This window comes from Mesoplodon densirostris, chromosome 4, assembly GCF_025265405.1.
Source record: "Mesoplodon densirostris isolate mMesDen1 chromosome 4, mMesDen1 primary haplotype, whole genome shotgun sequence".
In the NCBI taxonomy this organism is placed as follows: Eukaryota; Metazoa; Chordata; class Mammalia; order Artiodactyla; family Ziphiidae; genus Mesoplodon; species Mesoplodon densirostris.
In genome coordinates this window covers 79,884,091-79,898,894 of record NC_082664.1, presented here as the reverse complement: position 1 = coordinate 79,898,894, position 14,804 = coordinate 79,884,091, and the positions used below count along the sequence as shown (strand labels likewise).

The 14,804-nt window shown below is 39.3% G+C and overlaps 1 protein-coding gene across 3 annotated transcripts in view; it reads right to left on the bottom strand.

The window, feature by feature from the left end:
- Positions 1-5,208: 5,208 nt before the first annotated feature.
- Positions 5,209-14,804, bottom strand: part of FMN1 (formin 1) — a 411,489-nt gene continuing 401,893 nt past the window's right edge. For 2 of the 3 annotated variants that reach the window (XM_060096555.1, XM_060096557.1), the window contains one exon: positions 5,209-14,192. In XM_060096555.1, the coding sequence (XP_059952538.1) occupies positions 14,148-14,192 (45 nt within the window). In that variant the 3' untranslated portion in view covers positions 5,209-14,147. The remainder of the gene's footprint in view (positions 14,193-14,804) is intronic. The other variant, XM_060096556.1, reaches the window with a different exon arrangement.

The window sequence follows — 14,804 nt, the reverse complement described above, 5'->3', positions numbered from 1 at the left end:
AATTCTAAGAGGGAAGCTCATTGCTACACAGGCCTTCCTCAAGAAACAAGAAAAAAAAAACAACCTAACTACCACCTATTGATAAAATAATTAGAAAAAGAAGAACAAAGCCCCAAATTAGCAGACGGAAGGAAATAAAGATCAGAGAGGAAATAAGTAGTTATCAAAAAAAAACAAAACAAAAACAAAAAACACCAGTAGAAAAGATCAATGAAACCAAGAGCTGGTTTTTCAAAAAGATAAACAAAATTGATACACCTTTAGCCAGGGTCACCAAGAAGAAAGGAGAGAAGACCTAAATAAAATAAGAAATAGGAGAAATAACAACTGATACCACAGAGATATAAAAAGATCACAAGAGAACACTACAGTTATATGCCAACAAATTGGACAATCTAGAAGAAACGGACATATTTCTAAAACATGGAGCCTGCTAAGACCGAGTCAAAAAGAAACAGACAGTTTGAACAGACTGATCACTAGAAGTTAAATAGAATCTGTAATTTAAAACCTCCCTGCAAACAAAAGTTCAGGGCTGGATGGCTTCACCAGGGAATTCTACCAAACATATAAAGAAGAACTTATACCTATCCTTCTCAAACTATTCCAAAAAACTGAAGAGGAGAGAACACTCCCAAGCTCATTCTACGAGGCCACCATCACCCTGATATCAAAACCAAAGACACTATAAAAAAAGAAAATTATAGGCCAATATCGTTGATGAATATAGATGCAAAAATCCTCAATAAAATATTAGCAAACCAAATCCAACAATACATAAAGAGGATCATATACCATGATCAACTGGGATTTATTCCAAGGCCACAAGGACGGTTCATCATATGCAAATCAATGACTGTGATACACCACATTAACAAAAGGAAAGACAAAAATGATCATCTCAATAGATGTAGACAAAGCATTTGACAAAATTCAACATCATTCATGATAAAACCTCTCATCAAAGTGGGTATAGAGGGAACACATCTCAATATAATAAAGGCCATTTATGACAAACTGCCAGCCACACTCAGTGGTGAAAAGCTGAAAGCATTCCAGCTAAATTCAGGTGCACAAGACAAGGATGCCCCCTCATGCCACTTCTATTTAACATAGTATTGGAACTCCTAGTCACAGCAATCAGCCAAGAAAAAGAAAAGGTATCCAAAGTGGAAGGGAAGAGGTAAAACTGTCACTATTTGCAGATGACATGATACCCTGTATAGAGAACCCTAGAGTCTCCACCCCAAAACTACCAGAACTAATAAATAAATTCAGCAAGGTTGCAGGATACAATATTAATACACAAAAATCTGTTGCATTTCTATACACTAATAAATCCCATTTAAAATTGCATCAGTAAAATAAAATACCTAGGAATAAACTTAACCAAGGTGGTGAAAGACTTATATGCTGAAAACTATAAAACATTGATGAAGGAGATTGAAGATGATTCAAAGAAATGGATGAAGAAATTGAAAGATATCATGTGCTCTTGGATTGGAAAAATTAATAGTATTAAAATGGCCATACTACTCAAAACAATCTACAGATTTAATGCAATCTCTATCAAAATACCCAGGACATTTTTCACAGAACTAGAACAAATAATCCTAAAATTTATGTGGAATCACAAGAGACCCCAAATTGCCAAAGCCACCCCGAGAAAAAAGAACAAAGCTCCCAGACTTTAGACTATACTATAAATCTACAGAAATCAAAACTGTGTGGTATTGGCACAAAAACAGACACATAGATTAATGGAACAGAATAGCATGGAAATAAACCCATGCATCTATGGTCAGTTAATCTATGACAAAGGAGGCAAGAATATACAATGGAGAAAAGACAGTCTCTTTAACTAGTGGTGCTGGGAAAACTGAACAGCCACATGTAAAGCAATGAAATTAAAACGTTCCCTCACACCATATACAAAAATAAACTCAAAATGGTTTAAAGACCTAAATGGAAGAACTGAAACCTAAAACTCCTAGAAGAGAACACAGGCTAAACCCTCTTTGACATAAATTGTAGCAATATATTCTTGGAGCGGTCTCCTAAGGCAAAAGAAATAAAAGCAAAAATAAACAACTGGAACCTAATCAAACTTAAAAGTTTTTGCACAGCAAAGGAACTTCAATAAAATGAAAAGACAACCTACAAAATGGGAGAAAATATTTGCAAATAATGTGACCGACAAGGGACTAATATCCAAAATATACAAACAGATCATACAACTCAATAAAAAATTCTAACAAAAATGGGCCTTAGACTTGAATAGACATTTTTCAAAAAAAGACATACAGATGGTTAACGGGTACATGAAAAACTGCTCAACGTTGCTAATTATGAGAAAAATGCAAATCAAAGCAACAGCAACATATCACCTCACACTGGTCAGAATGGCTATCATCAAGGAGTCTGCAAATAACAGATGTTGGGGAGGGTGTGGAGAAAAGGGAACTCTCGTATCCTACACTGTTGGTGGGAATGTAAATTGGTGCAGCCGCTGTGGAAAACAGTATGGAGGTTCCTTAAAAAACTAAAAATAGAACTGCCATATGATCCAGCAATCCCACTCCTGTGTATATATCAGGAAAAAATGAAAACTCTAATTTGAGAAGGTACATGCACCCCAATGTTCATAGCAGCACTATTTACAATAGCCAAGACATGGAAGCAACCCAAGTGCCCATCAGCAGATGACTGGATTAAATAATACTGCACACAATGGAATATTATTCAACCATAAAAAGAATGAAATATTGCCATTTGCAGCAACGTAGATGGACCTAGAGAATATTATGCTTAGTAAAATAAGTCCACTAGAGAAAGACAAATACTGTATGATATCACTTATATGTGGAATCTAAAAAATAATACAAATAAATGTATATATAAAACAGAAACAGACTCACAAACACAGAAAACAAACTTGTGGTTACCAAAGAGGAAAAGGAAGGTGGGGGAGGGAAAAATTAGGGGTATGGAACAAACAGATACAAACTATTGTATATAAAATAGATAAGCAAAAAGGATTTAAGGTATTACACATTATCTTGTCATAACCTATAATAGAATATAATCTGCAAAAATACTGAATCACTATGCCATACACCTGAAACTAATACAATATTGCAAATCAACTATACTTCAATAATAATAAAAAAGAATGCCTGCATTCAGGGGAACAAGACAAACATTTCTGTGCTCTAATATGCAGGCAGAGGGAAAGAAGATTTGGGGCAAACAAGTAGGGAAAAATTTGAAAAAAATCTAAAATTTAGTTTTATAACAAAAATAAGAACAAAACCAGATGGAAAGAACAGGGCAAGTTACAGAGACAGATTGTATTATCCAAAGATAGTTGCACCAATATATTTCTCATCTTACATGCTCTTCTTACAATATGGTTTTGACATTCCTTCATCAGGAGGTGGGTTCTTCTTCCCCATTCCTTCAACTGGGACAGAACTTCGTAAATACAACCAATAGTATATGATGAAAGTGACTTTTAGGCCTTGGTCACACAAGCAGACCTGTGGAGAGAGAGGCACTGAGACCCCCAGCCTAGAGGGCAGCAACAACTTGCCAGCCAAGTGAGTCAGCCACCTTAGAGGTCCATGTTTCGGCCATCCAGGTGACTGCATACCCAGTGGATATAGCACTAAAACCATATGCGACTCCAAGTGAGAACTGTCCAGTTGAGTTCCTCTCAAACTAACAAAAACCATGAAAAATAAGTGATTATTGTTTAATCAACACCAAATGTGGGGGTATTTTGTTATGTAGCAGTTGATAACTATAAAGTTACCTTATCTTACTGAATACCTTTCATCTTCACGCAATGATGGGCATGAAGCAAACGTTACTTGGAGAGAGACTTGGAGGCATACAAGCAGGCATGGCTGGTGCAGGCCAACTTTAAAGTCTTACTTCCATGAGTACATCATATCCAGGTGAAAGTAGGCAGGTAGAGTCTAAAGGGAAATACTTAGTCTCAGGAATTTATGGCCTGTTAGTTGGACCATCAGCATGTATACTTAAAATTCAACAGGTATCATCACTATGCTCAGCAAGGGAGAGTAAATCTCTGTTAAATCAAAGAGGAGATTCTTCCTAAGGTGGAATATTTTTCCTAGGTTCTCATGATACACAAGCCTCCACCCTCTCCTAGGTGCTTTAATTCAGAGCACAACTCTAATAATGGTTTCTACAAACCCTTAGGAGCATTTGGACCTTACTTTCCAAACAACAGTTCTAGAACATTTCTCCATAAAGGAGTCTTTTGAAGAAAAGAGTTTAACGTGATGAACGAGTTGAGCACTGGGAAGGGCTTTTGCCTTGGGGTCAAGAGATCTGGGGTCAAGAGATCTGGATTCTAGCCTTGATGTACTTACTAACATTGAGTGTAACTTTCAGCAAGTCCCTTGAATTTCAGTAGTTTTCACTCTGTGAAATGGAGATTTTTATCCACTGTCTGAAGATTTTTGCAGCTCTATGACTCTGATTTAAAAGATTTCCTAGTGATAAAATGTCTCCCCAGATAGTAACTATGTCTGTTCATTAAGTCTATCTGTACCCACTGAGGCATGTTTCAGCAAACTTCTAGAACTCAACAGTGCATGGCATTCAGGAATACCGAACAAATGAATCAATTAAAAAAACACACAGTCCCACTTCTGTTTCACAGAGGAGTGTTTTGCTGAAAGTCTTTTAGTTTTTTCATAGATATCTGCATGTCTCTTACCATTGCTTGAAAAGAATTTGTACCTTGTGCTTAGTGTTAGAATACAACACAATTCTATTTCTGTTCCGTTTCCCTCCTCTTATCATTTACCATCCCATAACATGAAGTCACCAGTCCTTGTGGTTCTCCACCTTGGGCAATTTATGTTCAAGCAGTGTTGCTTTTGGGTCAGTATAGCTGAGACCATGCTTGGCTGGGTTTGTCTGTTCGGTGTTAGCCGTGAACGCCTAGCTAGCTTACGCATTGTTGGTGTGGTGGACAGGAGAGAAAGAAGAGAGTGTGAATGATGGACTTACTGAGACCCAGCTCTTTCAGCTCAGTAGTAATGCTGCCCTTGAGCAGTAATGAAAGCTAGAAATGACCGGTATTCTCCACATTAGAGCACTGCTAGGATGCTGTCTTTAAACACCTCCTGCAAACAAATCTGCACTGCACACCAGACAGACATGAAACCAAGATTTATTAAAATTCCCTTAGCAATATTTACAATTGGAAGACATGAATGCAGTTCTCTGTAGATTCCAAAAAAATAGAGTTCTATCTCTTAAATTATCAGAGGTATCAACAGATAAGGATAAATATAATCTATCACAGAGATAGAATTCTTTGAATAGACAATCTACATTTTCTAACCAATATATATTATGTACAAAAATACACTTGATGTGGGGACCAAGTAGTGTCAAGGAGGAAAACATATACACACACACACACACACACACACACACACATATACACATATACACATATTTTCATTATGTACAAATCAATATTAGTTCCTTCACCCTTTCTTTTTAAAAATAAATACTTCATTTGGTTTGCAAATGACATTTACAAATTCAACTAAAGAGCATTTCTCAGCTTTGACAAAATTAAATATGCAAATTAGAAATACATATTTTTTAAAATTTAAAGGGAAAAAAATACCTGAATCCAATTAGCTTATTACCTTAAAAGATATCCAAGAGCGTGTAATGTAAGGTTTCATGTCTCTAAAGTGCCTTCTCATTTCTCAAACCGTCTTCATTATTGCTTAAAATCCTTTAAGATTACATCTACAGTTTGGTTTAATAATTAAACAGAAAAGCCAACTTTTTTCCAGGTCAAATGGTTGACTATTTAAGACATGCTTATACTTTCTTTAAGTGCTTTCAAGAGTGTAACAGTTACTGTTGATCTGAAAATAACCACAAATTGTCAACATCCTGATCCACATTCCTGAAGATGCTTGAATCATTAGTAATAGTAAGAATTGAGGGGCGATAAAGAGCCTATGATTCAAAATGTTTGCACAGAATTCACTTCGTCCAGCAGCACAGAAAAGTTACTTGAGAGTCAACACTTGAGCTTTAAAACACATCATAGTTGGTGACCTGAACGGATTTACAATTTATCAAAAGAATGGTCCCTAATTAGACAGTTTTAAAGTAAAAATCTCTGAGAAATTGAGGACTGGAACCATGCCTCTCCTCAACCTTCTTAAAATATAAAGTAGAATAAAAAAAGATGTATTTTCCATCTCTTTTATGGATTTTCCCTCTTTGCCTAAGTGATGAGGTGGTGCTGACATTAACAAGAGGCAGTCACAACGCTGTGTCTCTCTTGGTGACAGCAGAGCTCCCTGTCCAAAGGGCTGGGGGGTGGAGCACAGGGTGTGAGAGGAGGGAGTGAGGGCTCAGGGGGGACTTTCAGGTGTCTGTGGGGGAAAGGGGTGGAGAAAGCTGGGTCCTGGAGAAACGGTAAAAGTAAAGTGAGGAAAAAAATCGCTGTGGGGTGTGAAGGAAGGGGAGGCTGATGCAGAAGTATTGAAAGGAGAAAAGTGAAATGAAGCTTGATGCCAAAATGACTTTTAAACAGGCATAGAGGAAATAGGAAGGTCCATGGACAACAGACCCCATGGAAATGAATCTGAAATTCATTGGAGTTAGTTCAACAAGCACAGGCCAGTCTCAGTGGGGCACCTGCTTTTCCAGAACATTGTCAGGCATGGACCAATATGAGATACTGGGCACTCCCATTCCACTGCCCTCATACATATTATGCCCTGAGCTTCCACTGAAAGGCTGCCCATGATACAACCATGGCAACGGTCACCAGCTCCCTAACAATGCATTATATCAGCAAAACATTGCACCCTGGCCTCATTCAAATTTTCCTTCTCCCCTGTCTCCTGTTTTTCTCCATTATCCCATTGCTTGTAATCTCACAAGGCAAAATGAAGACACATAACTGCATGGATCAAATTAATTTTAGGAAGCAGGGTCGAGGGTGTTGATAAGAAAATTAAACTCTAAAGGACTTGAAATAATTTACATTTCTGTTAGGCCTGATTCCTATTAGGATGCTGACTGACTTCACTTAAGGTTCTGGGCATTCAGGCCAGTACTGTTTTTCCAGGCCAAAGCACGATCCCCCTAATCAAAGTCCAGGGGCACTCTGCTTCCATGCTAGTCTAAATTAAAATTCAATGAAAGGAAAAGACTATGATGAATCGATGACATGTTTCCTCCAAAGAATCTTAAAAATTATTCAATTTCTAACCTTTAAAAGTTTCTGCCTTTTAAAGAATATCTTCAATTGTTTCTTTAAAGGGAAGCCCTTTTTTTTCTTAATGCTTATATTCTTCAAAGATTATACATCCTACTAACAGTAGGGTCATATTATTTGCATCTTGAGGAATTGTAGAATTGTAGAATTGTAAAATTAATACTTGGCATAGACCTATCCCTTTGGTAGATCCCCAAACCCTATGTGTGTCACTCTGGGCAGAGAGAATTGTCAGTAGACTTTCCCCCTCACCCACTGATTTGTTTCCAAAGGAAATGAACATCTTTAGAGGATTATGCAGAGGGCAATCTCAGTGGGTTGACACTACCTTCCTTCATGCCTTGGTGGTCAGATCTGAAGAAATAAGATTATAGGTAGGGACAAGTTGCCAAGAGGAAAGGGAAAAAAATAAGCTACTTATAGTTTGCTCAAACCTATCTAAAATGGAGAGTTTGAATCTCTTAGTCTCTTACTGGGAAGAGTAGTATAATCTTTGTGTGCTATATACCCATTTTTATATACCTGGAATTTGGAATCCATCCCAAGAGTTCCTAGAAAGCTGTGCATTCCTAAATACACCTACCATCCATGTCATGGTGTGGTGGAGAGTAATTTCCCTTATACTCAGTGGTCTATGCGACTAGACTCTCATTTTGGAAAGCTGACCGAGATGAGTAAACAAAAATACGTTTGTTTCACGAGACAAGAATGGAAGCAAGCCCTAGAAGAGAACAAGGAAGGGAAGTACGTACAACTTTGCCAAAGATGTTGACAAACCACTGGGCATGCATGCCTGAAAACATTAGATTTCTTACTTGATATACTAAATACAACACACTGGCAGCTCACACTATACATGGGGAGAAGTACTCATTCTCTTTTAAGACATTCTTACAGCTTCCAAGACAAAAGAACCCCTTGGTGTCTGCACAGGTAGAATCTAGGGAAATGCTCAGCCTACAAAACAGCTTAAGGGTGGTAGAAGGTTGTTTACTCCATGGGGAAGAAGGCCAAACTGCTGTGGGAAATTGTGGGCTCATTTGCATTTTGCTAGCCCAGTGCTATCAGATTTCACACAAAACATAAAAAATAAATAGCCCACAGAAGTCTATGAATCAGCTTTCTGAAATGGAGATACACTGGAGATTCTTAGTATATTTAAGAGAAGATTAAAAATAGAAAATTATATGTGCATATGGAATGTAGAATAAATTAATGGCTTTAGCTACCACTCTCATTTAAAATATTAAGATTAAATCAGCCTTCCCCAGATTATAGCATGAAGAAGACATTCATGAACAAGTACTTCATAGACATAATATGCCAAAGTTCATTTGAGCACTGACTGAAGTGAACCATCATACTAGAGAAGGGAAGACAAGAAGGAAAAGGTCCTCTATGTTACTGTTTATCTCCAGGGTAGTTGGGAGAGGGGCTGGGGGTGGAGAAGAAATGAATTGAGGATAGGATAGGATAGCTTGAGGTTATCCTGTCCTCAAGCTCCATTGAGGACAGGATAACCTACTGAATGAGGCTTGATCTGCTTCCCTAATCTCTTCACTGGTAGAAACTGCATGGGCGCCTTAAGAGAGAGTAAACTTGCTGCCATTTTCATATCTTCACATTTCCAAGTAAGTTGTCAACTACACAAATTTCCCAAATGCTAAGTTTATATCACAGTGTTGATTAAGGGTCTTGGAACAAATAAGGCTACTGAACTGGCTTCCACGTTGACATGTTAATACTCTCTTGAATTTACTACTTCTCAGCAAGCATTGATCTGGGAGGATTTGGTGGATTGCCCACTCCTTGGGAGGGGAAAGGAAGAACTATGAAACTAAAATTAAGTGCCTCTAACAAGGTGCCAACAACTGACAGGTGTGCAGAAATGACACAAAACAAGCCTCTCAGTCACATACAGCTGTGTAACTGAGCCCAGTGTTGCCTGGATTCAATCACTCGTGGACTTATAAATACCGTTATGGGAGTCTAAAGGAGCCAGACCTGCTGAGGCCTGTTCCAAAAGGTGCCTTTAAGTGACTTCTGCACCAATAATAGACAAGGTTCCAAGCAGCCAGATTATCTCTCTCCATAGCTGGAAAATGGAAACAGGCCCTGCAACTTATTTGCATTTTGGAAAGGTTAAATACTGGCCATTTGTTTCAAATACTGTTAAGTCCGTCCACACAGACTTGTTTCTCTTGTGTTGCAGGTTTCTTTATGATAACAAAGTAGCTGACATGAATGAAAATTCACTTCTTTATTCAATCCACTCTCTTTAGTTGTGTTCCTAAGGTAAAAACCTAACCTATGAAGCGTGGTGTTCATGGGCTTCTGGATGTTCCATACATTTATAAACTGCTTTTACGAGAGAACGAGAGAAAGGAAATTTTCATAGTCTAGCACTTCTTTCACTATATTATACTATTTCTCTTTGTACGTGGCTTTTCCAAAAATAAACTGCTCAGAGCAATACTTGACTCTCTTGAATTCACACTCAAGGCTGAAGTCTCACGTGGGCAGTTAAGAGCTCTTACTTTGTCCACGCTCATCAGCCCTCATAGCTGTTCAAATCCTTATGTGCTTAGGACTTCTATAACATTGGGTTTCACAATATGTCTGTTTTTTGTTGTTTTTATGTGTGATTCAGGAACTAATTAATTTGTGGATTGCTAAATCTGCTAATGTTTTTTTTCCCCTTCCCCCTTTTGGTCATTCTTTTTCTGATTAGAACAGGCAGGATCAAAGAAAAATGAAGCTCAAATCTAACGAGAGTTCTTGTTAGCAATTTTTAGACTATTTAAACTAATATATAAAATTGGATATTTGATATTTGCATCAGGTATTTGGGGGGAAAAAGCTGTATTTTTTGCAGTTTTTCCTTCCCCTTAACATAGAAAGCCCCAAATTGGTTTTATCTTTGTTTGACGAGGGTGCAGTACTACAAAAGAGATCAATTTAGAATGTCAGGGAATGAAGAGGTTCCCATGTCAATGTTACAGTCTGGGTACTGGAAAAGAGCCTGCAGGTCTGTACTGCTAATTCCCCTTCCTACACTGGCCGTCTGTGTGCTGTTTGCTGTGCTAGTGTATGAAATGATCTGTGTCAGTGACACCAGGCAAGAAAGAAGCAGAAATAGAAATGAGAAAATATGATGTCCAAGAAAGCAAGAGTAGAAGTAAAATGAAAATTCCTCCATACAGGTGGTATAATCTAGAGAGAGATGTGCAATCCCAGTCCAACAAGCAAATCTTTACCAGAAATACACTTACGTCTCTTTTGCTACATCCAATCATGGTCTTGGAAGGACTATACCCATGACTTCTTCATCTTGCTGGAGGCTTCCAATACCACCAAAGAGCTTTATTCCTTCCTTTAGTTCTTCCAGGTTCTCCACCAGCAGCATAGGAGTTTATCATTTAGGGAAATGCCTTTCCTTATAGTACTTATGAGAAAAGGAGGTGCCTAAGGGAGGCGGAGCAGGCGTGCAGCTTCTACTATTCTTACCGGAAAGAAGAGGGGGTCAGAGACCAGCACCCAATCTGGCATTCAGTTCCTCAACGATGTTGCCAATTTGTTTTGGCTAGAACATTTAAAGATGGAAGACCACCACTGGATTTCCTTATTCTACTTCCCAGATTTCAGACCTTCTCTCTTCATAGTTCCTAGGTAGTTTCAGTGAATGTTTAAAGAGGTATCACAGACAACAACCAAAGATTCAAAAGGTAACTGTTGGGCAGCAGGTCCATCACCTGTGACCCCTGGGCCTCGACCATCATCACATCATCCATTTCTTCTTGGCCACCTCTTCCCTTCACCACACCCCCTCCCATAAGCTGCCTCTTCTTGGGTTAAAAAACCATACAGCACACCTTCTCCTCACTTGATTATTGATACCTCGCAGGCCTATGTTTTTAACTAACGTGTTTATATCATGCTTTCGTGTCATATATGATATACTTGTGTGCTCGATGATTATGCCAGTTACTCATGCAGGAATCTGAACTGCTATCTGCTGTGTCCTCGGATTTAATGAACCTTGGCTAGGAAGAGATGATGTTGTTATAAGTTAAGGTTTCTCCAAGTCTGACTAGTAGGTCAGGTGTGAGTGTCTGGTTAAACTCAGAGTAGAAATACTGGCCACTGTCCCTCTAGTGCAGGCAGGGCTATGCTTAGAGCAGCCAGAAGTGTGCACCCTGCTAAGTGGTACCCCAACTACTACTTCTCCATGAAAAGTTTAGCGACACCTGTTGGAGTTAATACAATCTCAACTGCATTTTGGACGGATTGTTCTCAGGGCCTCCAGGTTGTTTGAGATGGCCCACCTTGAACAAACTCTTGTGAACCTTTCCCGAGCATCAAGTCAAGTTAGAAATGAGGGTGCTGTCACAATGCAGTCTGCATGTGGACTTGGGAAGGGTGTCCAGATACCTAATGCAGGATGCAAACCAGGAGAGAATAATGGGGATCCTGCCTAGTGTAGTGATACAGTATCATTACATTGGACTCACTAGGTTTCCCCAACAGAGGTAGGCAAACGTTGCTCTTTAGAAATAGGTATTTGACTGCCAATTTCTAGTCTGTCCACTAGGATGAAATCCAACCTGGGCTGCATTTGTCTAACTCTCAAATTCAGTGTTTCCATTCATTATTCTTCAGCACTGGTTCCCTGAGAGCAATGTTTTTGTAGGGTTATAAAGCGACAGTCCTGCTTACCTCCAGTGATTTTCTTGTGAGCATCCTACTTAGAGACCTGAAGTGGGCTACAGGGACCCCGCTGAGAGCCTCCTGCCATTCTCTCCCATCAAGTCTTTAAGGAGCCATTAAGGATCTAGACTTCTGTTGTTCTCACTAAACTCAAAGTTGATTCCCAAGGCATGGGCAAAACAGGCGCTTTTTCTTTTGTATGATAATACTAGAAGGACTGTCACAGAGCACAGGGTAGCTGTAAGTAGAATTTGTTTTAAATCGAGGAATTCCTTAGGTTGTCTTCACCATTAAGTGAAAATGAAGAGAAACAATCAGTTTCAAAGCAGTATGAAAACAAAGCAGTATGAAAACCTCGCTCACAAGCAACTTCTTTTAGTCATGTAAGTTCTTACCTGCTCTGCTATTTTGCTTGTCTCATCCTTCTATTATTTTGGGAAAAAAACCAAACCATATTATTATATTCCCTTCCTTTGAATTGTTAGAAAAGGTGATTAGCACCTGCATGAATATGGCTTCATGACTTGATTTGATCCTGATTGTGCATTCTCGATTCCCCGAACGGGCATTCTATTAGAATATGGTGCTGCTTTAATTGGCCAAATCTATTGCGGGGTCCCTGAGGGGGCTGATGACTAGCAGGCATGTCCTGGGTAGACACTCAGGCACCTGGGAAGATGGTAGGGTGTAAGGGGCAGGCCACACATGGCAGGCGGATGGGGAAGGGTTTTAAAGTTTCTGCTCATCTCTAGACGGTCCTCCACCAATTGGAGGAGAAAACTTGCGCCTCTCTCCTTTCAAGGCTGAAACCTGATAGGCTTTGATCCTCATCTCAGTTCACCCCAAGTCTCCTCTCTTCTCTCCTCACAAGATAGACTAGAAGAGTGGTGGCTTAAGGAAAAAGTTTTAGGAGAGAGGTCCAATCTGGTTTCCCTGTGACTCAAGAGGCAGTGGTCACATGAGTTTCCAGGGTCAGAAAAAGCTGCTTATGTACGATATTCCACACAAAGTTCAATATCAATGTAATCACCTTCTTCCCATTTTGATGTAAAGAACTCTTTTTCTGCCCTTAGATTTTTGTGTTTTTTTTTTTTGAAGTTAAAACCCCCTGCTTCACCATATGTCACATGCCTGTCAGTCAAGGTCATGATAAAGGGCTGCAAGTAGCATCTGCTCTCCTGTCTAGAAACTGCCTCCTGGGGTTGGTGGGAGAGGTCCAGCCACATCCGGTCCCAGAACACAGTGTACAGCTCAGCTGTAGGTTACCAAGTTGTTATCCACGCATAGATGATTTGAGGTGTGAGATGTGCTCTGATTGATACTGGGTCACTTGTCCAAGCAGGTGCTTTGACCCCAAGTCTGTCCCCACTCAGGTATCACAGTTTCTTCTGGGACAGAAGGGGTGGAGAATCCCTAGTGGTCCAGGAAACCCCAATGAGCTGATATGAAAACAAAAGAATGGGTCTCGCTAAATGGCTGATGCCAACTCCCTGTATCATAATTTGTTCTCCAGGATGAAGTTTATGGCTATTTAACCCCCTTCTCCATCCATGTATATAATTCCATTTTCTGTTCTGTTACATAAAAAAAAAGCAATGAAAAAAATAACCGTTTTTCGAGTGTGGGAAATAGAGAGTCTTGGACCTCTTAAAGTAGTTTTGGTAAGTTTCAACATTGTTGGCGAGAAGGGTGCTTCAGGATCTTGCTGCAATAGGATCAAAATTAAGATCAATAATCAAACCAGCAGTATGTAAAGACCAAGGCTTGAACTTGCTCAAGGCAACTGTCACAAAACATCCTTCCCTTCTGCTGTCACAAGTTTATATACATCAGGTTTGGGTTAGAAAGCTTGAAATCTCTGCTTTAAAAAAAAATTGGAAAATCTTGGTAATTTTTCTGGTCTCATAACAGAGTGAACTTTGGACCTCTAGAAGAAACAGTTATCAAATACTTCTTCAGCAGTTTTTCATTGTTCCTATGGCTTAACAAGGGACTTCTTTAAGAAGGCACGGGGTGCTCAGAAAGAGATGAGCAAAATAAACATTTAGTGACATATCTTTCGAGAACTTCTTCCAACACTGGTGTTACAAAGGATCATGCAGAGTGCTACGTCTCACCATCACTGTTCTCCTGTGTCTCTGTGTTAGTTGGTGCTCACACTGGCTTCCTTCTGACGCAGTCTTTCTTTCTGTTGTTTGAGAAAAAAATCGAGTTTAGTATAACTCCTTTTTAAAAATTTTCATCTTTCTCAAATTTTGGTACCTTTCTCAAATGTCAGTCTAGAATGCCAAATAGAGTTGTACCAAATGCCCTAGAAATGAGAGGATTTCTATCCTTTTTCCCAGAAACCCTCAGTTTCCTACCCTTCCCACCCTAACACCTCACAAACACACAAAATAAATAACCAGCTAGTCAACCAACTATATCCATCTAAAACACCGGCCTTTACAATGCCAGGCTTTTCCGTTCTGTTCTCATCTTCTGGGACAAAGGTCCTAACTTCGTAGTGTTACTCAAAGACTCCTCCCATAGGGAATGCTCAAGAAATAGTTTCTAGGAAGTCTAGATATGAAAAACCACTCTTTCCAAGTCAGGCGTGTCTGCATATGACCAACTTGGCAGGACTGAACAGAGGCTATGCAGAATGGAGGATGACGAGATTTAGTCTCTGCAGAATGGCAGAAGCTCCCATTTTGCCAAGGATGCTCTGCTCTGTTCTTCCTAAGCTTCCTTCCCAGGGACAGCCTTCTAATGACGAAGGACATGAAAGTCTGATGGCAAGATAAACAAGAGTACACAG